We start from the raw sequence: 27,557 nt of genomic DNA on the forward strand, positions 1-27,557 counted from the left end.
CGCAGAGTTGACATTTGAGGACCATGGTCATCCAACTTCCACCTTACCCTCTTGCAAATCAGCTAAGCAGTCTGAGCCCCAAGTGATGAAGTAGGCTCTTCTATTTTTTGATGAGTCTGCTTTTTGAGGTTCTGTGAGCCATCCACCTGAGCCAGCCCCAGAAGTGGCAGAGAATGAGTGCACTGATGCCCAACCACTTGTCACGTCGGAGGATCCACCGTAGCACAACTCAGAGGATGATAAAACACTGTTGCCAACTGCATCTTCTTTCTGCAATGTGCAGACCAGCAAAGAAAGCAGGGGTGAGAAGTCAGTGAAACATGATGCGTGAGATGATGAGGTCCTAGACCTCACATGAAGCTAAGACCATCATAGTGACATGCAAAGTTTGGAGAGGAGGTGGTCACCCCGCAAACATCCGTACAGCAAAAGAGGAAGAGGGGGCAAAAAGCACAGTGGACGGCCCCTTGTCAGTATCTCAGCTGCAGCTGCTACTTTCCATCATGCCAAGGAAAACAGCAAACCAAAGAAAGCTCAAAGGAGCTCCCTGGCATGACATTTCTTCAGCCAATATGCTGACGACAAGACACGGCGGTTTGCACACTCTGCCGTCAGATCCTGAAGCGAGGCATAAATATTCTGAACCTGAGCACCACTTGACACCAACAGAGAGGAGATGATGCAACATTAACAGCTTTCACTGCTAATTGGTTGAAAAGATATCTCCAAAAATTAACAAACTTTCACTGACTAATCCAATTGGACTAATATAAAATGTAGCTTTTAATGAGCAATCATAAAATTGGTACTTAATCACTATCTCTACAATTTGAAAATCAATCCACAAACCTTATTAGATATTTTTCACAAAGGTATATTTAATTATTAGTAATATTACTATCAGCGTGAATGATAATTATAATTAATCGGCAACCATTTCATTGGCTCATGATAAGTGACGAGCGAGTGTACTTGTTGCACTGGTTTTCGCCGAGCACGCTCGGGTGACCTCTGAGTATTTATGACTGCTCGGAGACTTAGCTTTCATCACTGGCAGTTGAATGATTTTGTTGGCCTAATGCATATTGATTTATATGTATTGCAACAACTATTGTTTGTTTAATATGAAGTGATTTATATATCTGCATGCATATTGTTCACATGTCAACAAAGTTAAAAAAAAAAAAAGTCCTCATTTACAGACAGGATGTTCCTCCTCCCCTTCCCTGTGAGCACATTCTTGTGTGAGCAGCTGAAGCTGAAGGTCACAGCAGATCTCTCTCTCTCTCTCAGAAACCAGATTGATCCTGTTCTCATGTTGTAAGCTGGATGTTCTTAATTCTTAATAAATGAACATTCTCTGTTGCTCATTGTGGACATCACGCTGATTAACCCGCTGCTAACAGATTATGGGCCCAGGAGTAAAAGCAATCCCAAACCTCCAGAGCACAGAGATAGAAAGACAACAGCAAACTGAGAAGAAGTAAAATGGCCGCCAGCAGCAACTCAACAAAGTTTACAGTGCCAAGCCTGAATAACCAGAACTACCAATCCTGGAAATTCAAGGTGAAGATGCTGCTGATAAGAGAAGGTACGTGGAAATACACTCAGGACCCTAAGCCTGACCCAGTACCACAGGAATGGCTAGAAATGGATCAGAAAGCACAGAGCACCATATCACTCAGTATAGAGGATGATCAGATTGTGCATGTGTGTAAGTGTGAATCTGCAAAGGAAATGTGGGAGCAGTTGCAGAAAGTACATGAGAGAATAAATTTAAGTAATTAATTATCTAATGAAAAAGCTGTATCAGTCTAAGCTACACAATGACCAGGACATGCAGGACTACATTAGAAATACTCTGGAGACCGTAGAGCGCCTGCGGAGCATTGGGGAAGATATGAAGGACTTCCATGTGGCAGCACTATTACTTAGTGGTCTCCCAGAAAACTATGACACGCTTGTAACTGCACTAGATGCACGCCCAGATGATGAGCTGACATTGGAGTACGTCAGAGGAAAGCTTGTAGATGAATATAAGAGAAAGGCAGATATACATATATATATATATGTGAGCAGCAAGATATGTAACAAGGAAACTGCTTTACAAACACATGATGTGCCCACCAGCAGAAACCACCCTAACGAGACACGTGAATGGTTTGTATGCAAGAAGCCAGGTCATTTAAAAGCTGAATGCAGAGTCTGGAAAGCTAAAATGAATCAGCTGAAAAAGCAAAACAGTCAACAGAGAGTTAAGAGTGCTGTATCTGGAAACAATGATTCAGCAAATACTGAAGCTGCATTCACATCAGTCAATGCATTTAAATCAAAGCATGCGTGGTGTATAGATTCTGGTGCAACCAGTCACATGACCAATGACAGAGACTTCTTTACTAAGCTTAACCAAAATAAGTCAGAGAAAGTGATAATGGCGAACGGTCAGTGCATGAACTCAGAAGGCGTAGGAGACGGTTATATTGATTGTAACATCTCTGCAACACAAAGTAGAAGGATCCATGTAAAAGATGTACTATATGTGCCTAGTCTTGAAAGTAATCTATTATCTGTGAAAAAGCTCACAAAACAAGGTAATGAATTTACATTTAAGGAAGATAGCTGCATCATCTCAAAAGAGGGTCACACATTAGCAAAAGGAAAAATCAGAGATGAACTGTATCAGTTGAAATGTAAAGAGTGTGTATGCACAGCGAAGCAAGAACTGCACAAGAACTGTATTCATGTATGGCACAGGCGGCTTGCGCATAGAGACCCAGAAGCAATAAGAAAGTTATTTCAAGAACAATTAGCTGACAATATTACAATTGATTCATGTAATCAGACAATGAGGTGTTCCAGCTGTATCAAAGGGAAAATGTCGATAAAGGCCTTTCCTAAGAAAAGTACTACAAGAACAGAACAACCACTAGATTTAGTACACACGGATGTCTGTGGTCCAATGCGTACTTAGACCCCTGGAAAGAAGAGATATTTTCTTACATTTATTGATGACAATTCAAGATATACAGTTGTCTATCTACTTCACAGCAAAAATGAAGTTCCAGAGAAACTTGGAATATATCTAGCTGAAGTACACAACAAGTTTGGAAGAATGCCAAAAACTTTACGTGCAGATAATGGAACTGAGTATACAAGTAATGAAACACAGAGCATTTTAAAGAAAAATGAAATCATATTTCAAACTACTGTACCATACAACCCTGAGCAAAATGGTGTAGCAGAAAGAAGGAACCGGACACTCTGTGAAAGCGCAAGGAGTATGTTAATTGATGCAAATTTGCCTACAGTATATTGGGGCGAAGCTATTATGACGGCTTGTTATCTTCAGAACAGACTACCAAGTAATGCGACAGAGAAAACTCCATTTGAGCAATGGAATGGTACAAAACCAAAACTACAACACATAAGGATTTTCGGAAGTAAAGCATTTGCACATGTTCCCAAAGAAAAATGAACTAAGTGGGAATCTCATGCCCAGGAAGGCATCCTGGTAGGCTACAGTGAAACCCAGAAAGGTTATAGAATTTTACACCCAGAGACAAACAAGGTCACAATAAGTAAAGATGTAGTGTCTGATGAAAACTTCGTGTCACCCAAGTTTTATGACATTATGCCAGTAGTCCAGATGAAGCAACAACAACAATCTCAATCACAATTACAAGACAACGAAGAAAAGAATGTAGAAGTCTGGCTGGACTCTTCAACCACTGAAGGAACAACAAAAGGCCTAAGTGAACCTGAAATTAGACGGTCGTCGAGATCAAACAAAGGAATACCAGCTAAACGTTTATCCTACGTTGGGAAGACACTGCCTGAGTCAGAACCACAGTCATGGGATGAAATGCAGAAACTACCCGCCCATGAAAGAACAAAGTGGATCAATGCCGCGAATGAAGAAATGAACTCGCTTCATCAACTTCAAACTTGGAAACTCACTGAGTTACCACAGGATAAAAAAGCAATTAAGTGAAAATGGGTATTTAAAACCAAATATGATTCTGAAGGTAAAGTCCACAGATTTAAAGCGAGGTTGGTCGCAAAAGGATATTCTCAAAAATATGGCGAAGACTATGATGCTACTTTTTCCCCGGTCGCTAAGCAGACAACATTTAGAGCATTGTTGGCGGTAGCTGCAGTACAAAGGATGTTTGTCAGACATTTGGATATCAAAACTGCATTTTTAAATGGTGACATTGAGGAGGACTTATGCATGACTCAACCTGAAGGTTATGTAAAGGAAGGTGAACAGAATCTTGTTTGCAAACTACAAAAATCTCTTTATGGTCTTAAGCAATCGGCGAGAGCATGGAACACTAAAATGAACAAAGTCTTGTTAGAAGAAGGATTTAAAAGAGGTCAAGCGGATCCATGCCTGTACACGAGGTATACAGATGGAAAATGGATGTATATTCTCTTATATGTGGACGATGTAATTGTAGTTCATCAAGAAGAAGCTGAAATTGGGAAAATTACAAAAATTTTGAACCAGCATTTTGAAACGAAAGACCTAGGAAATGTGACATATTATCTAGGAATCCACATCCAGAGAGAGGAAGATGGAAGTTTTCTTTTAAATCAAAGTGCAAAGATTAATTTAATTTTGGATCAGTTTGGAATGACGGAGGCCAAAGGTGTATCAACGCCAATGGAATCATCCTACCTGAAACTGGAAGAAGATGACCTGTTGCCTAACAATGAGAAATATCGACAGGCAGTGGGGGCACTTCTATATATATCAACTATGACTCGACCGGATATTACAACAGCAGTTGGAATATTGTGCAGATATGTGGAGAAACCGCGCCAAAAGGACTGGAATGCCGTTAAAAGAGTTCTCCAATATTTAAAAGAGACACAAGGTGTAAATTTAAAAATATCTGCAGCGGGAAATCTAAAACTCACTGGCTATGTTGACTCAGATTGGGCTGGTGATTCGCAAGATCATAAATCCACAAGCGGATACGTATTTAAACTTGGAGAAAGTTCAATCTCCTGGTCTAGTAGAAAACAAGTATCTGTTGCTTTGTCATCTACAGAAGCTGAGTATGTATCCGCAGCCTATGCAAGTCAGGAGATTATTTGGCTAAGACAACTGATGGATGATCTTGGTAAACCGTTAACTCAGCCAACGGTGATATATGAGGACAACCAAGGATGCATTAAACTTGCATGCAGTGAAAATATCAGTGCTAGAACTAAGCACATCGACGTCAGATGTCATCATCTACGTGATTTAATAGATTGTGGCATAATTCAGTTTGTTTATTGTGAAACTGATAAAATGTTAGCTGATATTTTGACCAAGCCATTGCCACGACCTAGGTTCCAAGAATTGAGAACCACTATGGGACTGATAGAATAAGTAGTTGTTGAGTGGGGGTGTTGGCCTAATGCATATTGATTTGTATGTATTGCAACAACTATTGTTTGTTTAATATGATGTGATTTATATATCTGCATGCATATTGTTCACATGTCAACAAAGTTAAAAAAAAAAAAGGTCCTCATTTACAGTCAGGATGTTACTCCTCCCCTTCCCTGTGAGCACATTCTTGTGTGTGCAGCTGAAGCTGAAGGTCACAGCAGATCTCTCTCTCTCTCAGAAACCAGATTGATCCTGTTCTCATGTTGTAAGCTGGATGTTCTTAATCTAATATATAAAGCTGAATGTGTGTATGTATGTATGTGTGTATGTCCGGGATTGGCATCTGAACCGTCGCAGCTACAGCCACAAAATTTTGCACAGTCACACGTCTGGACCCCGAGAGCGTCATAGGCTATGTTGTGAGGTGAAATTTTAACCCCGCGCTTTCCAATTCACCAAACAATTTTGCCCCTATCTACATAATGGGGAAAAAATGAAAGGAAAAGTGTTGGAGGCAAATTAACAGCTGCCAGATGTGAACATGGGGGACTTAAAGAATGACAGCGATGGCGCCAAAGAGTATATACTGTACAGTTGCTAAGGTGGGGCCCCAACATGGGATAATCACCACACCACCACGGGGATATGAACACACACACAAAATGCACCACACACTACCACGTGCTCGAACACATATACCACCCTCAGCGCACATTTCACCACACATACACCAACCTCGCCACATAAAAGTAGAAACACAAAAGTTGCCGTTCAAAACTCGCCACGCGCAAAACTCTCCACATGCAAAACTCGCCACACGTGCAAAACTCACCTCATGGAAAACTCGCCACACGCAAAACTTGCACATGCAGAAAAGTTGCCACACGCAGAAAAATTGCCACATGCACAAAAGTTGCAACACATGCAAAAGTTGCCTCACACAAAACTTGCACATACTCAATAGGCACCACACATAAAACTCGCCACGCGCAAAACTCGCCATGCGCAAAACTTGCTGCACACAACTTGCTACACTAACCTGTCACATGCAACTCGACACACAAAAAGTTGCTACACGCATGTCGCCACACAAAACTCATCTCACAAAAGTCCCTACATGCATGTCGCCACACGCAACTCAACACACACAACTTGACACACGAAACTCGCCCTAAAACACACACAAGTCTGGTATTATCCTTCAAAAATAAAAATCTGATTAATAAGCAGACAAACTACAAGAGCAACAAATGTACCATATAGGAATCCGGCAGCTGTCAGTCACATGACCAGTCTATTATGTGTATGTGTGAGCTAATATATACTGCCAGGGGGTGGGCTTACTGTTGGCTGAGGATTTATCAGGCTGCCAATTTAGCTTACAAATACTGAGGTAAAAATACTGACCAAATAACGTGTGAACGAGGTCTAATACAGGAGGAGATGACATACAGATATATACTATATACAGGAGGAGATGACACAGGTATATACTATTTACAGGGGAGATGACACACAGGTATATACTATATACAGGAGGAGATGACACACAGATATATACTATATACAGGAGAGATGACACAGGTATATACTATATAGAGGAGGAGATGACATACAGGTACATACTACATACAGGAGGAGATGACATACAGGTATATACTATATACAGGAGGAGATGACACACAGGTATATACTATATACAGGAGCAGATTACCTACAGGTATATAGTATATACAGGAGGAGATGACATACAGGTATATGCTATGTATAGGAGGAGATGACATACAGGTATATACTATATACAGGAGGAGATGACACACATATACTATATATAGGTGAGATGACACACAGGTATATACTATATACAGGAGATTACATACAGGTATATCTAATATATAAAGCTGAATGTGTGTATGTATGTATGTGTGTATGTCCGGGATTGGCATCTGCACCGTCGCAGCTACAGCCACAAAATTTTGCACAGTCACACGTCTGGACCCCGAGAGCGTCATAGGCTATGTTGTGAGGTGAAATTTTAACCCCGCGCGTTCCAATTCACCAAACAATGTTGCCCCTATCTACATAATGGGGAAAAAGTGAAGGGAAAAGTGTTGGAGGAAAATTGACAGCTGCCAGATGTGAACAATGAGGACTTAAAGAATGAGAGCGATGGCGCCAAAGAGTATATACCGTACAGTTGCTAAGGTGGGGCCCCGACATGGGATACTCACCACACACGGGGATATGAACACAAACACAAAATGCGCCACACACTACCACGTGCTTGAACACATATACGACCCTCAGCACACATTTCACCACACACACACCAACCTCGCCACATAAAAGTCGAAACACAAAAGTCACCACTCAAAACTAGCAACGCGCAAAACTCGCTACATGCAAAACTCGCCATATGCAAAACTAGGCTCACGCAAAACTCGCCACACGTGCAAAACTCACCTCATGGAAAACTCACCTCATGCAAAACTTGCACACACAGAAAAATTGCCACATGCACAAAAGTTGCACCACATGCAAAAGTTGCCTCACACAAAACTTGCACATACTCAAAACGCACCACACATAAAACTCGCCACGCGCAAAACTCGCCATGCACAAATCTTGCTGCACACAACTTGCTACACTAACCTGTCACATGCAACTCGACACACAAAATGTTGCTACACGCATGTCGCCACACAAAACTCATCTCACAAAAGTCGCTACATGCATGTCGCCACACGCAACTCAACACACACAACTTGACACATGAAACTCGCCCTAAAACACACACAAGTCTGGTATTGTCCTTCAAAAATAAAAATCTGATTAATAAGCAGACAAACTACAAGAGCAACAAATGTACCATATAGGAAATACGGCAGCTGTCAGTCACATGACCTGTCTATTATGTGTATGTGTGAGCTAATATATACTGCCAGGGGGGAGGGCTTCCTGTTGGCTGGGGATTTATCAGGCTGCCAATAGCAACCAATCACAGCTCAGCTTCTATTTTGCTACAGTTAATTAACCTGAGCTCTGATTGGTTAATATAGGCAACAAAGACATTCTCAGTATAACAAAGCTAATATATGTTAAGAAATGCTTCTATTAGCTTAGTTTTTGCCTTTTAATAATTACATTTCTATCTATTTGTTTTGTGGTTTTTGTGTGCAGAATAAATTTTTGTTAACACATTCTATTTTGCTAACAGCAGTCATTAACCCAGGCGAAGCCGGGTAGTACAGCTAGTATTATTATATTGTTGTACTCATTATTACTACTTTTTCTACTATTGTTGGCATATTTGCACATGGTCATTTGCACAGTGGTTACATGCATTGTTATGTCTTGGCTTGTACTATGATACCACTAGTAATGGAGCCCTGACCTGGGTAGCCCACCTATCCCTGTGATTTAGGTGTGTACCCATTTATACGTATTACTTTTTGTTTTTTGTTGGATAATAAAAACTATTTGAATTTTACTGGCCTTGTGTGAAGGTAGTCTCTTTGGTGAGGTATTCAGCACATACAACACCGCTCTGACTCCAGGCCAGAAAGGGATGCTCTACAACCGACTTCTCTTTGGTTGGGAGGATGTTTTTTTAAGGTTCAAAGAATTGTGATGAATAAATAAATGCTCACACGACAATTGAATAAACTAAAATGAATTTACTTAATAAAAGATAATAAATATAAACAGTCACACAAAATAACACAATCAACAGTCATACATTACATAGGATGGTAGGAGTTCATCACTGATCGTCCAGGAAGCAAGCGAGCGGGCCTCAGCACATGTGCTCTGTTATATCTCTCCAGCTACCAGAGGTGTGTCCAGCCCCCACGTGTGGGGAATTATGTCACCAGTCTCTTGTCCACTCGCAAAGGTACATCCTCTCAGTCCCCAATGAAACCTGATTTACCAGCTTTTTGCAACTGGAGGAAGGGGCTTCATGTAGGACACATGGCAGAAATTCAGTAACTGGGGAATGGGCCCCTGAACACATGTGGGGGAATTATACATATCTGATTGAAACCATATCAATAGCTGTATAATTCGTATCAATTAATTGGAGTGTTGAAATCATTTAAAATATATAACATACTAAACATTCCACCCCTGATTTCAATCACTATAATTAATTATCCTACCACTAAACTATGCAAATTTCTTCTTAAACCGTTCTACATTATTGTTCCATAATGTTTATTTATTTGTTTGATACCAATAGAAAACTTAAGTTGGTACAAAAAACAATGGACATAAAAATCAAAAATAAAACAATGGCCCAAAAAGTACTGGAATAATGAAATGTCTTTGCAGAAATATTCTTTTCTTCTTTAGACCACAAATCTAGATTGGTTTACGTTGCAGGGAAAGCACTGGGATTATTGTGCCCTCATCCTCTTGCCTAAAGGCCAAGATGACTTCACTGCCTTCCCTAGTTGGCCAAAGGACAGACTCATAAACATAATCTGTCCCCGCCCTTATGACATTAACCCCTTGTCTCTTCAAAGCAACGGGTGAGGGGGTGCAGGTGTCCATGGCTGAGTCCCTTCATCTTCTATTGCTGCAGCTGGTCAGGGCCTCAATTTATTACGCCATTTACATTCAGGCACAATCTTACTAGGGTTAGTTCTCTCCTTGCTTGTCATCAGCTGGCGGTTCTGAGGTTCACCCTGGTCACGGCTTAGCAGCATCTGGGCTCGGTCTCAGCACTCAATTGGACATTGGCCCAGATACAGCCTGCACTGTTGGAAAGAAATTCAAAGTCACACTTGAAAAGGTTCAGTCCAAACCAACAGTCCAAGATAGATTAACTTGGTCCATGATAAATCAGTCCAAAAGTTCTGGTCCTGGTGGCTTGTTTCTCCACCCCTTCATCAAATGAATAAAACAAAAATACCTGGTCCAATTAAAATATGCCCAAAACAACCTTTGAATTTTCTACTGTAGCAAACATATTTCTAATGCTAAATCATAACTATACACTATGTTCCAAATTATTATGCAAATGACATTTTTCTCAGATTTTCCTAAATCGTCGGTGCAAATGACAGTCAGTCTAATAAAAGTCATCACCCATTAGAGTATACATCTAATTTTACTGAAGAACCCTCCCAATGATAACAGTATAATCTCCAAAATGAATAAAAACTCAAAATGCACTGTTCCAAATTATTAGGCACAGTAGTATTTCTAAACATTTGATATGTTTGAAAGAACTGAAAATGCTCATTTGTGGAATTTGCAGCACTAGGAGGTCACATTCACTGAACAAAAAAGCTATTTAACTCCAAAACATCCTAACAGGCCAAGTTACATGTTAACACAGGACCCTTCTTTGATATCACCTTCACAATTCTTGCATCCATTGAACGTGTGAGTTTTTGGAGAGTTTCTGTTTCTGCTTGTATTTCTTTGCCTGAAGTCAGAATAGCCTCCCAGAGCTGCTGTTTTGATGTGAACTGCCTCCCACCCTCATAGATCTTTTGCTTGATGATACTCTAAAGGTTCTCTATAGGGTTGAGGTCAGGGGAAGATGGTGGCCACATCATGAGTTTATCTCCTTTTATGCCCATAGCAGCCAATGACTCAGAGGTATTCTTTGCAGCATGAGATGGTGCATTGTTATGCATGAAGATGATTTTGCTCCTGAAGGCACATTTCTGCTTTTTATACCATGGAGGAAAGTTGTCAGTCAGAAACTCTATATACTTTGCAGAGGTCATTTTCACACCTTCAGGAACCTTAAAGGGCCCCACCAGCTGTTTATCCATGATTCCGGCCCAAAACATGACTCCTCCACCTCCTTGCTGACATTGCAGCCTTGTTGGGACATGGTGGCCATCCACCAATCATCCACTACTCCATCCATCTGGACCATCCAGGGTTGCTCAACACTTATCAGTAAACAAGACTTTGGAAATTAGTCTTCATGTATGTGTGGGCCCAATACAACCATTTCTGCTTGTGAACACTGTTTAAGGGTGGCCGAATAGTAGGTTTATGCACCACAGGAAGCCTTTGAAGGAGCCTACACCTTGAGGTTCAAGGGACTCCAGAGGCACCAGCAGCTTCAAATATCTGTTTGCTGGTTTGTAATGGCTTTTTAGCAGCTGCTCTCTTAATCCGATGAACTTGCCTGGCAGAAATCTTCCTCATTATGCCTTTATCAGCACAAACACATTTGTGCTCAGATACAGCCACAAATCTCTTAACAGTACGATGATCACGCTTAAGTTTTCGGGAAATGTTTTCATCCCTTCACCAAGGCATTGCACTATTTTGATGCTTTTCAGCAGCAGAGAGATCCTTTTTCTTTCCCATGTTACTTGAAAACTGTGACCTGCTTAATAATGTGGAACATCATTTTTAAGTAGTTTTCCTTTAATTAGAATCACTTGGAAAACTAATTATCACATGTGTTTAAGATTGATTTCAGTGATCCATTGAGCCCTGAGACAATACCATCCACGAGTTTATTTGAAAAACAAAACAATTAAATCTTTATGACACTTAAATCCAATTTGCATAATAATTTGGAACACAGTGTATACTGAATAAAACATGTGTATATATATATATATATATATATATATATATATATATATATATATATATATATTGAGAAAGGCTCATTCAGAGCCGAAACGTCGCACGGAGATGTGGGTTAAATAAATTCCTGCAGATTATCTTAAAGAATATGGAGTGCTGCCTGTTTTTGTGAAGTATATATATATATATATCATGACTTATACATTGAAATATATCATAACTCCAAAATATCGAACACAGTTATTAAATGCATCAAATTAATATCAAACAAATCTGCATAATAATCATTATTTCTAGTATAATAATGTCAATCAAAATTATAAAATTATGTTAATAATCAAAATCAAAATCAGTCATTAAATGTTTCCACATTTTTCATTAAAAACATAATGCAAACAAATATGCTTTTAACCAAATTAATTATTTACATCAATAACAAGCACATTACATCCACACACTGTCCCTGACTTCAGCAATGCATTCTTTCAGTACCCAGTAAAGTTTCTCATTTACATATGAACAAAGAAAATCACACTTTGGGTAACCCACACCTTTGCATTGCATGCAAATACTGTACTCAAGTGTAGATGCAAATCAAAAACAAAACTGATAATAATAAACATTCACTTAAAATCATTTCTTTTTTAACATATACGTTTTTCAAAAACCCAATATACACAGGAACTCCCAAAATATAAAAATCTGAAATACTCAAAAAATAAGTCACATCTAAATTTAGATAGGTGGATTCTTGTTTCAATTCTGAAGAGATAAGGCCCCGTCTCACATAGCGAGATCGCTAGCGAGATCGCTGCTGAGTCACAAGTTTTGTGACGCAACAGCGACCTCAGTAGCGATCTCGCTATGTGTGACACGTACCAGCGATCAGGCCCCTGCTGCGAGATCGCTGGTCGTGTCGGAATGGCCTGGACCTTTTTTTGGTCGTTGAGGTGACAGCGCTGAATCGGTGTGTGTGATACCGATCCAGCGATGTCTTCACTGGTAACCAGGGTAAACATCGGGTTACTAAGCGCAGGGCCGCGCTTAGTAACCCGATGTTTACCCTGGTTACCAGCGTAAATGTAAAAAATAACAAACAGTACATACTCACCATCTGATGTCCGTCAGGTCCCTTGCCGTCTGCTTCCTGCTCTGAGTGCCGTACAGTGAGAGCGCAGCACAGCAGTGACGTCACCGCTGCGCTCTACTCTCACTGTACGGCACTCAGAGCAGGAAGCAGACGGCAAGGGACCTGACGGACATCAGAAGGCGAGTATGTACTGTTTGTTATTTTTTACATTTACGCTGGTAACCAGGGTAAACATCGGGTTACTAAGCGCGGCCCTGCGCTTAGTAACCCGATGTTTACCCTGGTTACCCGGGTGCTGCAGGGGGACTTCGGCATCGTTGAAGACAGTTTCAACGATGCCGAAGTCGTTCCCCTGATCGTTGGTCGCTGGAGAGAGCTGTCTGTGTGACAGCTCCCCAGCGACCACACAATGACTTACCAACGATCACGGCCAGGTCATATCACTGGTCGTGATCGTTGGTAAATCGCTATGTGAGACGGGGCCTATAAGAACTATTTACAGTTTCACACATGGTAATCAGATGGCCAAGGATTCTTCCTTCAATCCTGCAAGCAAAAGGTTAATTTAGACACCCCCACCCCCCAATCCAACATTTGGTGGGCTGAAGGGAGAAAATTGTTCCTTTAAAAAAAAAATAAAATAAAAAACTAATCACTGTGCAAAACAAATATTGAAAGAATGAGCTCATAAAAAATAAAAAATTACCAATAAAAAATACAAAGAATACCACGTGGATTTTCTCTTTGGCTATGAACCAATTTTAAACAAAGGATATCCATGACAAATGCAGGGGTTTGTACAAACAACATACAGTGACAAACATGTAACAAATAAGTCATCAAGTCATCTATTACTTCAGTCAACCCCCATAATATTTCAGTCATCTTACTAAATTTAATTCATTGTTCACTCCCTCTTTTTCCTTGTGTGTTTCTCTCACATGGCTTCCACATACATTCATCTTGTGTCTGTTGTGGTCTTTTGCCATTTAAAAACATAATGGTCTAGCACCAAATGACAGCGGACTGTCAATTAGAAGGCATTACAAACCCTCAAATGAGAAATGCATATTTATGCCTTCCCAAAACCAAACTCAATTCATCATATCAGCCAGCACATATGTCATAATAAGCTCACAGGATATTTCTCTTCGCATCAACTATTAAAACATCATACATAAAAACAAACATCATTAGACATCAACAAATGGCAAAACTGTTCAAACACAATTCTCATGGAATGTTCCACAACTTTTATCTAATTAGCCCATGAGGGAATAAAGGCATGGTATCGGAGGAGTCAAAGGGGCGGGTGCAGTAGGGACTGTATTATCAGGTGTCCCACCTCTATCCTTCCAACCTCCTATCTCATTTGTCGCCACCCTCCTGAGCCTGGCGATTTTCAATCTGCCATTTCTGCTCAAATCTTGCCATCTTCTGAACAGGTTACATGTAGAAATGCCATCTATGTCCTGGAATGGAACTCCACTAGCTATCAGGTCACAAAACTGCACCTTTCTGCTTTTCCTAACTTGGGATTTATCGCCTTTCCTTCTCTCTTGTTCTACTTTGTCTACTGACACTTTTGTTTTTCTAGAGCAGATAACTGAGAGATCAAACTGCATGCTGTGTGTACATTAGTGGAGTTTCCCATAAGTGCACTGAACATGGTGAATAATGTGGATTTGTAAGCAGCTGGGGCACCTTCTATGAACTTATTTTTCCTCAGTGCTGTCATCACTGAAGCATCTGGCCCCTCCCAATCCTCGACAACAGCAAAGTGATCATTCATATCTGGCAAAGGATTTCGAGTTATACCACCTATACATGCGATTTCTCTCAATCTCTGAACTGCATCTGCAAAAGACTCCCATCGTGTTTGTGGTATTAATTCAATAGGAGAATCATACACTTGTGCCACAGAATCCCTCACCAAATGCAATAGGGAAAAATTCTCTGCAGTGTCCCTTGCACGTCTAATTTTTAGACGCACCATGGGATCAATACAAATCCTAGCAATTCCTATGCCCTCAAGACGGTTCAAGATTATCGTATCGGCTCCAAAATTCCATAACCTGAGAATCCATGCTAATAAATTCTCTCCTGCTTGCTGTCTGTATCTGGTGGCTAATTCTGTTAGTTCCCCTGCTATATAATTTCTAGTTTCCTCTGTCATGGCGGATTCTGCTCCAACAGCTGCATTTCCTGCATCCATCCTATCGCCCCTACGCTGAGTGACTTCTCTCCTGGTCTTTGTCACTACAATAGGTCTGGCATGCAATTCTACCTCATTTTCTAAGTCATCACATTCTAACAAATCTGACCATTTCTCATGTGCAATCATGGTTCTAACATGTGCAGTGTGACTATCTGACACTGGCTGCTGTCTCCTCCTGCGCTTATTCTTATTCATATTTTTTATCACATATTCTTCAAAACTCCTTTGCATTTTATCATGCTGTTTCACTTGATCTCTCAAAGCTGATTGCAAGCTCATCCTTTGCTCTATAGCTGTATGCAACTCTAAACGCAAGTGATCAAACTCCTCCTGCAAACTTTGCAGTGCCTGGACACAGACCCATCCAACAGCCGCTGCTGTTTTTTGCTCCTTTGCATCATACCTTGAGAGATTAAATTTGGCAGCCACATCCTGGGGATTTGCTAAATGCTGTCCCTCCATATACTTATTACATTCCTGTGCCATTGGGGTCCACGGTCCTGACAACACCCATTCCGGCAAGGATCTGATACTACTCTCAATTGCTTTCCTATTCTTAACAAACTTATTCAATTTTGAAAACAATTCCCACTTTGTGACACCACTTGTTTTGTTAAGGTTCAAAGAATTGTGATGAATAAATAAATGCTCACACGACAATTGAATAAACTAAAATGAATTTACTTAATAAAAGATAATAAATATAAACAGTCACACAAAATAACACATAATCAATAGTCATACATTACATAGGATGGTAGGAGTTCATCACTGATCATCCAGGAAGCAAGCGAGCAGGCCCCGGCACATGTGCTCTGTTATATCTCTCCAGCTACCAGAGGTGTGTCCAGCCCCCACGTGTGGGGAATTATGTCACCAGTCTCTTGTCCACTCGCAAAGGTACATCCCCTTAGTCCCCAATTAAACCTGATTTACCAGCTTTTTGCAACTGGAGGAGGGGGCTTCATGTAGGACACCTGGCAGAAATTCAGCAACTGGGGGATGGGCCCCTGAACACATGTGGGGGAATTTTATATATATATATATATATATATATATATATATATATATATATATATATATATGATTGAAACCATATCAATAGCTCTATAATTCATATTAATTAATTGGAGTGTTGAAATAATTTAAAATATATAACATACTAAACAGAGAAGGAGTCAGTTGCTAGGCAGTTGGAGACAGACAGTTGCTGAAAGAAGAGCAAAGAGAGAAAAAGGAAGGAAAAAGAAAGCAGAGCAGTCTGTAGGAGACTTAGAAGGAAAAGAAGCGAAGGAGAGTAAAGAGCTGGAGAGAAGCTGCGACTAGGCTTCCTCCATGCTGAGCGCAGATACCGGTAGCCAGAAGACCGAGGTTGTGGGGGTAACTTCATGCCCCACGGCAGAAACTGGCGGACAGCTGATTGCAAGTTACCTGTCTAACGTTAACACCCGAGGACACAGTAGCAAATAGAACCCGGGTAATCATAGAGATTCAGTAAAAAGGCTTGAGCTACCTGTCGTACAGGTAGTGTCCTACCTAAAGGGGGACAGAGAGAAAACATGAGGATCTTGTGTGAGGCCTAAGGCAGCAAGGGACTTCAACACAACAGCGCTAGATGGAAGGTTTCCAACCCCATCTGTTTACAGGGATTCCCAATTTGGTTCCAAGCCGGCCGGACCACACCAGCATCTGTGATCCGGTACCATGGACTGTGGCTGCCTTAAACCAAGTAAAGAGGTAAACAGACTGCAACCCTGTGTACTCCTTTTCTTACTACACCACCTATCACCATCTTCATCTATTACAGCGAGAGCACTGGGGACCCAGCTTCATCTGTGGGAAGCCATACCATCCTTGCTGCCATAACATCACCCCAGTGGACCGCAGCGATCGGTCACCTCTGAACGAATACCACATGCGGAGTCACAAACTTTTATTATTCAACTAACCCCTTTAAAAATCGTCCCTTTAACATGGGCGCCCAGGGCCACGGACCGGGTCGCCGCTGTGACAAATCCCTTTAAGTACCAGAGCCAGTAACGAGTACCCCACGGCCCTGTGGGGCGTTCCAGATTCACATCCTTTATTTATTTGTTTGATTTCACTATGATTTATATTTATGTCTCCTCATTCTCCACCACTAGATCACCAGGCTTAACGTCTTCTGTGCCGCTACAGGAAGTCCAAGTTTTGGCAAGGGTGTCTATGATGCCCATAGTATATTTTTTAAAAATGTATCCCCCTTTGCGAAATGTTTGTCAGCCCATACACGCAGTGTACACTCCTTTACATTGGGCCTAGTTTTTAATGAGGCCTTCAGCAATGTCTCCTCATTCTCCACCACTAGATCACCACGCTGAAGGTGTTCTGTGCTGCTATAGGCAGTCCATTTTTCGGCAATGGTTTCTATGACGCCCATAGTATATATTTAAAAAATGTATCCCCCTTGGGGAAATGTTTGTCAGCCCATGCACTGCATGTATGGGAATTACAAGTCTAGGAGACACACTCCTTTTCATTGGGCCTAGTTTTTAATGAGGCCTTCAGCAATGTCTCCTCATTTTCCACCACTAGATCACCACACTGAACGTGTTCTGTGCTGCTATAGGCAGTCCATCTTTTGGCAAGGGTGTCTGTGATGCCCATAGTATATTTTAAATAAATCTATCCCCCTTGGGGAAATGTTTATCAGCCCATGCACTGCATGTATGGGCATTACAAGTCTAAGAGACACACTCCTTTGCATTGGCCTAGTTTTTAATGAGGCCTTCAGCAATTTCTCCTCATTCTCCACCACTAGATCACCACGCTGAAGGTGTTCTGTGCTGCTATAGGCAGTCCATTTTTTGGCAAGGGTGTCTATGATGCCCATAGTATATTTGTAAAAAATGTATTCCCCTCGGGGAAATGTTTGTCAGCCCATGCACTGCGTGTATGAGCATTACAAGTCTAGGAGACACACTCCTTTACATTGGGCCTAGTTTTTAATGAGGCCTTCAGCAATGTCTCCTCATTCTCCACCACTTAGTGTATGGGCATTACAAGTCTAGGAGACCTGCTCCTTTGTAATAGGACAGTTTTTTTATGAGGCCCTCCTCCATGTTTTTTCCAAGGGAGATTTGGGTCAAGGCAGCCCTTGCATTTAATGCATAAGGTAACAGTATAGCAGGACCAACCGAAGAATGTGAAGTGGGTTTTCCTGTGGCCATTCAGTACCTGGGTTCAAAGTTTTATTGAGGTGCTTATGACTGGGTAGCAGGGCAGGCCTTGCAATCAATACATAAGAAAAAAGTATGGCAGGACCAACTGAAGAATGTGAAGTGGGTTATCCTGTGGCCATCCAGTACCTTGGGTCAAAGGCTTATTGGGGTAGCAGGGCAGGCATTGCAGCTAATACATAAGAAAACAGTATGGCAGAACCAACTGAAGAATGTGAAGTGGGTATTCCTGTGGCCATGCAGTACCAGGGTTCAAAGGATTCTTGGGTTGCATATGACTTGATAGCAGGGCAGGCCTTGCATTCAATGCAACATTTTTTCAGGAAGCCCTCCTGTACCTCTCGTGAAAGGGGTATTGGGGTGCGTCATAATTTTTGGCAGCCCAGCCACTCACTGCATAGGCAATAGCATAGGAGACCCACTGTTTAATAATGGCCCTTTAAAAATATTAATGCTGCCTGATGCATCTCTAAAAGTAGGCTTTGTGACTTTAAGAGTCCCTCCTTCATAAATGAAACAAGATGGGTCTGCTTATGTGTCACACAGCACATGGCCAGCTAGGGTTGTTAAATGTTACAATGACTTTTCCCAGTGAATGCATTTGTATTGGTTGAAAGCAATGTTAAAATTGAAAAACGCATCAAAAACGCTGTGTGTGAACATAGCCCAAGTGGTGGAGGAACATTTCGGTCTGGGGTAAATTATTTTGCCTTAAATACAAGTCAATAGCCTGGAAAGGATGTAACTTAACATATTTCCCAGCAAAATCCATTTTGGTTACGTTATTGTATGTTTGTTGGTGCACCTGTAAAAATGGCATGAAACTCTGACAACATTGTTTACAGCTGTGACCTAGGAATCAGGAATGCTTCCAGGGGATATCCCCATGATGTGCCTGAGTAATTTGAGCAGTGTTTCCATCATTTTCGTTTTTAGACCTTAAAAGGGATCGCTGTAAAAATACTCGGGTTTCCCATAGACTTACATTGGGCTCGTTGCTCGGGACGAGTACCTGAGTATTCCAATTTGCTCGACCCGAGCAACCAGTTGTGACACTGTGGGTATTCGGTGGTGCGGGGGCCACGCAAACATTATGTGAAAGCCCGGGACCCCTGCACTTCAATGGTTTACATTGCGGTGGACTAGGGAAAAATAGCTGCTGTGGGACAGCGCATGCACAGATGGAGATCTCGGCGCCAAGTTCTCCATCTCAGCATGCGCAGTCCCGGCAGCCATTTTCCCGTAGTCCACCGCAAAGTAAATCATGGAAGTATGAGGGCTCCGCGCTTTCACAAAATGTCGGCGGAGCCCCCACATGACCAAACACCCCCAGCATCACACATCTGAACACCCCTTTCTCCCAGTCTGGGGTCCGCAGAATCGCCCCACTCCTGCCTGCGCCAGCAGAGACCCTGGGACCCCGCTTCACCACAGCCACCACCCCCAGTAAGCAATAAGATGCATGGATTGAAGAAGCATCACCATGTTATTAGAAAAAGTTTTTTTCCTATATTTCTCCTCAAAATTTGGGGTGTGTCTTATAATCCGATGCATCTTATAATCTGCAAAATACAGTACATTTATTGCTTCACACTGTCTGTGGGCCAATGTCTTTCACAAATTTAAAAACAGTTGATGGTGAGCTGTGTCAAACTTACAGAGAGACATGCCAAAAGCATGGTCTGAATGAAGATGAACAACACTGGGACATGACATTGCAGGAATCATCCACCTCAACTTCAAAACCTGTTCTCTATAATAAATATGTCCTGTGCACCTTCCAATTACCGTGCTGTTTGGGACAAATACAAAGAATATCTTAGGCTGGTTTCACACTTGCGTTTGGCTGGTCTGCGTATGGCTGCGTACATCCTCCATTAAGTTCCGCCTACTTCCCCATGCATCCTGCATACCTATCTTTAACATTGGGTACTCAGGGACATGCGTTGTATGCAGATGCGTCAGCGTGCAGCGTTTTGACGTGCCTGCTGACCGCACGGGAACGGAAAAAGTAGGCGTAGCGTAGCTGGAGAGTAGGCGGGGCTAAACGGAGCATGTACACAGCCATAAGCAGACCAGCCAAACGCAAGTGTGAAACCAGCCTTAGCGAATATATTCTTAGAGTGCACAGGAGAGTTAATCCAAACTTAGACTTAAATTTCACTGCCGACATATTCAACAAAGTTCTCTTGACTCTAGAATAAACGTACTTATCTATCAATAGTAAAACTCTAATAGATTTAGGTTTTCCAGCACCAATTTAACCAGCATTTGATGCTATGGACAGAGATATACTACGAGAAAAGAAGCTATGATTTGGAAAATTTGAACTAATTTGTCACATTAAATAAGCCTCTTTTGGTTGAGGACCAAAGATAGGCGTATTAGGCAATTATGGTTCAGATTTCAAGTGGAAATGGAAGACTGTTTTTCCTTACTGCACGAGGACGTACCAGTAAAACATTTTTAATTAATTTGCTGCTTGCAGAATTTTCCTCAAATAATAAAGTTTCTCTAGCCATCGCATGGTCTGGGATAGATGGAGGCCTCACAGCTCATTCAGCACTAGGATTGCTGTTGAATCTAGAGCTCTTGGAAACTCCTGTCTGTAATATCACTAAGGACACAGGGAAAGCTAAGGCATTACAGACTTGCAAATTAATTGTTTGTGACGAATATACCATGGCACCAAAGAAAGCAGTCGAGGCTCTCAATCTCACCTTGAAAAGCCCATTCATCTGGTCTATCAAGAGTCACTTAGAGTATTAATTTATTTTACACCAAAATTATTGCACGCAATGAATGAGCATTTTGCTCATTCACCGATTGTTTGTGAGCCTTTTTAGATCTACCAATAGTTAGGAATGAGTAGAACTCGAAGTCAAACATTGCATACATAACATGAATTTACATAAAATGGGTGATTCTATAGCATAAACACATAATGGAACCTGCTGATCTGTGCCATCACAATTCAATTCATCCCATTAAGCTGTTCCTCTATCCGGATGGTATAAAGTTGGTTCTCATCCCAACCTCAATGTGAGTGTGGTAAGGGGAAAGTTTTTGCATGTTCACATAGACTGGTTGGAGAAAGTTTGCTGCAGTGCTCTGTTAACTTCATTAGGCTTTATCCAAACCAGATGAGCTCTTTGCTCCATAAGCCCTCTGACCAGTCACTAAAGGAACCTTTCTTTTTGGAAGGCACCCTCTCCTGGAAAAGGGAACCTCCTACTGTGCCCTATAAAAAGCCTGAGATGCATGACCCCCAGGTACCCAAAGCACCTAGGAGCCCTGACCGAATGGAGCGGAGGTCAGTCATACACACCCCAACTCCATTCATTCTAATCATCAAAGATCAGGCGAGTGCAAAACTTGGCCATCTCTGGAGCTTCCCTCAAGAATGAATGTAGTGGAAGTGAGCATGCTTGATCTCTGCTCCATTCAAAGGGGCTCCACAGAGCCTTGCTTTTTTTGATCACTGGGAGCTATAGAAGTCAGACTCCCAGCTATCAAAAAGTTATCCTGTATCTCATGGATAACTTCCAAACTTGAGTACACCCCTTTAATCCCTGGTTTTATTCTTGCAGGTGTATATCCCATAGTCGTTCTCACCAATAAACTGAGTGCACGTTACACTGAATTGGCAAGCAAGTTTAAGGAGACTGGTGTGGAACAGATCCACGTGGTTGAGAATTACACCGTAAGTGACAACCTGAAGACGCGAGGGAGATGCAACGACCTGCAAGTAATCATTGAAAACGCCCTGAAAGATACAAAATTCCGCATGGAACAGAAGAGAGACCCGATCAAAGAAAGGATAGACAGAAAGAAATTTCTCCTAAAATTTGCATATCAATTTACAGTGGCAGAGAAAGAGAAGGAGGCTGTTAAAAAAGAAAAGGCTAGACTGAAAGCACTAGCAAGTAAAATGTGGTTTGGAAGATTTCCAGAATAGTTTTTGCCCATTGCCTTCTTCAGTCTGAAATCCGCCTAATTGTTATATAAACACTGTTATATGATTGTGGTTTCATCAGCTATGTGTATAGAGCATGTCATATAGAGCTTATATAAGACCTCAATATATAGATCTATTAGTAGTTTACCATCATCTGTTACTATTGGGGAGGACAGAAAAAATGGCCTGGGCTGTAAGGACTGAGGCAACGTAAGTTGAGCGTGCAGCATAGTAAGTCATCCAAGTGGCACCATATTGTCAGCTGTAGTTTTGGAAATAATTGGTGTCATTATTCAAATAGGGACTGTGATATTGTCATCCAACATGCCAGATCATCAAACATAAGGATCCTGAACATCATTCGTAAAGGGAATATGTCAGCACAGAATAACTGTTCAAACCAAGTATAGGCGCTCAATCCACCGTTGGGATAGCCAAACATTTAAGTGCACCTTCTTGATTACCATACTTGATTTCTGTATATCTCTATATAAGAGCTGTCACTCAATTAAGGGGGGGAATAAAGGGAAAACAAGTAGGTGGGAAGGTCACTTATATCTTTGGCCACACTGAAAGTGCACTGAGTGCCTGTGTTTGGTTTCAACAGTCATTCTGTGCCGACAAAGTCCCTTTAACATCATATCCTGACCAAAACAGAATCACTATTCAATTATATTGAGGTCTTATATATATTGTATGGTGTAGGATTTATCTTTAATAATATCTAGCTGAATATACATGAGAAAGTAAGGAGGTGAATAGTGATTCTTTATTGGCCTAAATATGACCATTAAAATGAGATTCGTTGTCTTTATGAATTTTATATAGAACTGGAATGGTAGGATTATTTTATAAAACACCTCCTAATTCCACTGACATTATGGTTAACATTTTTTTAATTCTGGGCCTGATTATAGGAAAGGCACAAGGAACAATTGCCCTGGCACCTCCACTATCCATCCTCTTTAAAGGACTTTGGAAGTGTCCAGCCTGTAAGAGATAGTCCGTAGAGAACGGTCTGAGTGCTAAACCACCCACTTACTCAATATGTATTGTAAAACGGTATCTTACCAAGGAAGCAGCCACATAATATTTTGTGCACCATAGGTTCTGGTTGAAGTGAAATAAAAGTCATCTTTCAAGAAACTGGACAGTGGTATTGTAATAGTAATTCTGTTTTTATGAGTATAATGGTCCCGGTCTGTCTAGCAAGTTTTTGCTCATGACGGTCTCTTTAGACACTGCATTTCCACCGCTTACACTGGTCCCACTGACCACATAACTATATACTGTAGTTGTGTTTGACAAGACTAAACTAAAGATGACCTATTTGGCCTATGCTTTAGGAAATACCCTGATGACATTAGTGACTCCTTGGGCCTGTACTTTAAGGGGCACATTGGTGAAACCAGTGGCCACAGAGGTTAGAACAAGGGGAACTCTATGGCAATTTGTTACCTGTGTCACACTTATCCCATAACTGCCTATAGTAAGTGCTTTATGGCTTGTGCCAGTGAAGTTGCCAGGTGGGGCGAGTACTACTAAAGGCTGTACCTGTTGCTTCTGGGAAACACAAGCTGCATGATAGTTATATTTTCCTTTTGCCGTTAGCAACTTCTAAGCTCTGTGCCTCTACTTTGATGTGTAACTACCAAGCTTTGTGCCTTTGCTCTGTTGTGAAGCCACCAAAATTGTATCTTTTGTTAAGAGACTATAACCATCAACCAATTATAGTTGACTCCTACTGTGCCTGTGTAATGTCGCATTTATACACTTGTCTCTCCAATACGAAATAAAAGATTTAATATAGTTATTTCCATATGGTTCCATATTTATAAAGATTTGATATTTTCAGTTACTGAAACTTTATTTTGTTTGGAAAATATGAAATCAATCTCATTTGTACCAGTTAGGAGAGGAAAGCAATGTCTGTCAGTCAATGTCTGACTGTTTAACCCCTGTAGCAAGACCAGGTAGGTGAGGGTTACGTCTTAGCACTGAAGGTCTTGATAAGGAGTGCACCTGAATATGTTGCCAAGAACCAGGAAATGGGTTCAGCGTGTGGTATTGGGGAGACATTGAGTCCGTTGGATGTTAAAGAGATGATTATGTTGCTCGTGAGTGACTAGCCAAGATGTGAGCTGTAGTTGGAATACTGACTAATAAGGGTCTCTCTGAATGAAGTGACTGGGTAGTCAGATGAGCAGCGTTTGGTCGTAGAAAGAAAAAGGACCATATAATGGTGGAGAGTCTATCAGAATGTGGGAGCTGGAGAGATCTCATACTGACCTGTGTGTGGATGGACTTATACCTGAAAAAGTATTGGATGTATACCTGTAAGAGTATTGACCTTCCATATATACTGTACTTTCCTGCTGAGTTTTCTTTTGTTTTGGAGCATGACTGTTTTATGTTAAAGTCCCTCCAGGGTTTATGTAACTAACAAACCTTGCCTTGTTGGACTAAAAACTTTGCCTGTGTGAATGCTGATTAATGCTTACCTGAGCAAATCCCTACAATTGGTGGAGTATGTGTGCATGAAGTGCATAAGTGTCACAGAAGATTGCACACCGATGTTTCCTATGAGCGTTGGTGAAACTGACAATGTCCCAGAACCAATGAACTGCAGCATTTGCTGGCGCAACTCCTACTTCACCTACCCTGACTACAGCAATGTTCCTCATCCTGGTGAATGGCCTCAGGTATGGCCTGTGTGTGTAAATGGACTTCAAGTCTCGGGGAGTTTGACTTTAGAAGGAGTCACACTTCTGCATGTGATAGCCCCTGGGGTAGGGGTGAGGCATGTCCATGGTGATGCTGGAAACTGTCGGCGTAGTGGTGTATGCACAGGTTGTGTGCAGTGAGTTTGCAGCATCATAATGTGAAGGCATTGTTTGTGCAGTGTGCACTGTGTCAGGAGGTGTATCTGCAGAGCAGTATGGCATTTGTGCAAGTCTTTTGAGGTTTCTTGTCGTACTGGATGGACTGCATTTTGCAGGTGGCAGAGCCTGTATGCATGATGGTGCAGACAGCAGAGCATTGCGTGTAGGATGTACTTAGCAGAGCATTGTGTGTAAGCTGTAAATAGCAGAGCCCTATGTGAAATATATAAATGGTGTTCCCCATAAGGGGGAGACAATAATCATTATCCACAATTGGCCAAGCATGAGCCTTCCGTATGATCTTAAAGCATTGGATGGTCGGCAGATGGTGCCCAGCCCTGCTTTGGGCAGAGGGGGAGGGTATGTATCAAGGCCAGATAGGTGAGGGTTAAGTCCTAGCACTGAAGGTCTTGATTAGGAGTACACCTGCCGTGTGTTGCAAAGAACCAGAAAATGGGTTCAGCATATGTTGCTGCTCGTGAGTCAGTGACTTTGCTGGATGTTGAAGCAGAGGTGAGTGTGTTAAAGCTCATAAATGACCAAACAAGATGTGAGCTGCAGTTAGGAGAGTGACAAATGAGGGTCTCTTTCTGAATGGTTCAGAGTCAGCTAAGGAGCTGAGCAGTCTTTGGTCCTAGAGAGGTAAAGGATAGTGATGAGCGAATATACTCGTTACTCAAGATTTCCAGAGCACGCTCGGGTGTCCGCTGAGAATTTTTTAGTGCTTGGAAATTTAGTTTTTATTGCCGCAGCTGAATGATTTACATCTGTTAGCCAGCATAAGTACATGTGGGGGTTGCCTGGTTGCTAGGGAATCCCCACATGTACTTATGCTGGCTAACAGATGTAAATCATTCAGCTGTGGCAATAAAAACTAAATTTCCGAGCACTAAAAAAATACTCAGAGGACACCCAAGCGTGTTTGAGAAATCTCGAGTAACGAGTATATTCACTCATCACTAATAAAGGACCATTTAATGGAGGACAGTCTACCAGAATGTGGGAGCTGGAGAGATCTCATACTGACCTGTGTGCGGGTGGATGAATAACTGCCAGAGCATTGACCTGTGTATGTACTAATTAATCCCATAACCCAAAATTAAATTGGCAATTGATAGCACTTCAGTCATAGATACTTACATAGATTACCTAATAAAGGTATGAAGTGACAAAAGAAAAAATAGATAAAATCATTTTTCCTTTATTGAAACAATATTTAAAACACCTTATATGGTATAAAAGACAGGAAAAAGGAAAAATTTGGACCTCCAAGGAAATCAGGGTGTGACATATTGGAGATGGTAAGTTGGATAATCTATCTGCACATTGGAGAGTATTCCCCTAAAAAGATCATGTGGACTTGCTAAAAATGGGTGGACAAAAAAAGTGTCTCATTAGAATCCTTTGCAGTCCATGCTACGGAGAAATAAACTCAACCAAAAAATAATAATAATGATAATCCCCCCATAATACCAAGGTAAAAATATAAATATAAAGTTAACTGAGGCAGCCTATATCATAACCATAATTGAGTCAACTTCTGACTAGGTGTAAGAATGTATTATATTCACAATATGCAAAAAGCTCACTGCAATGTATTAAGGAAAGTGATCACTAGATGGCAATAGAGTATAAAAGTAAAAAAATGGAAAAAATGTGCAGTATATAAGAAAAATGTCACATCCTGCGCCCAACTCTCCACCCTTGGATTCCAGGTAATTATCAACAAGCTTAGTAATCGGTCTTATCATACTTACAATTTCTCATATTCACAATTGCTTAGGAAACGTTACTTTCACTGTCTATTTCCATTTTTTACTTTTATACTCTATTGCCATCTAGTGATCACTTTCCTTAATACATTGCAGTGAGCTTGTGAATATAATACATTCTTACACCTAGTCAGAAGTTGACTCAATTATGGTTATGATATAGGCTGCCTCAGTTAACTTTATATTTATAATTGACCAATTCTCCACCTGGCTTCTTCACTTTCTCTCTGCTGACATTCCCACCATCATCATGGGTGACTTCAACATCCCCATTGATACCCTTCAGTCAACAGCCTCCAAACTTCTGTCCCTTACTTCATCCTTTGGACTTACTCAGTGGTCCTCCGCAGCCATCCACACAGACGGACATACATTAGACCTGGTATTCACCCGTCTCTGCTCTCTATCTAACTTCACCTCCCCTCTCCCTCTATCCGACCACCATCTGCTCACCTTCTCATCCCTG

At 41.3% G+C, this 27,557-nt stretch overlaps 1 protein-coding gene and 1 long non-coding RNA gene across 3 annotated transcripts in view; one reads left to right on the plus strand and one right to left on the minus strand.

The window, feature by feature from the left end:
• The window catches only part of LOC143768934 (uncharacterized), a 58,777-nt gene extending 34,529 nt beyond the window's left edge, over positions 1 to 24,248 (plus strand). For both annotated transcript variants that reach the window (XM_077257545.1, XM_077257540.1), the window contains one exon: positions 22,070 to 24,248. In XM_077257545.1, coding sequence (XP_077113660.1) covers positions 22,070 to 22,437 — 368 coding nt within the window. In that variant the 3' untranslated portion in view covers positions 22,438 to 24,248. The remainder of the gene's footprint in view (positions 1 to 22,069) is intronic.
• Positions 1 to 27,557, minus strand: part of LOC143769033 (uncharacterized) — an 898,561-nt gene that overhangs the window by 95,382 nt on the left and 775,622 nt on the right. The gene's annotated exons all lie outside the window — the stretch shown is intronic.

The sequence above is a fragment of the Ranitomeya variabilis genome, chromosome 1 (assembly GCF_051348905.1).
Source record: "Ranitomeya variabilis isolate aRanVar5 chromosome 1, aRanVar5.hap1, whole genome shotgun sequence".
Lineage (NCBI taxonomy): Eukaryota > Metazoa > Chordata > Amphibia > Anura > Dendrobatidae > Ranitomeya > Ranitomeya variabilis.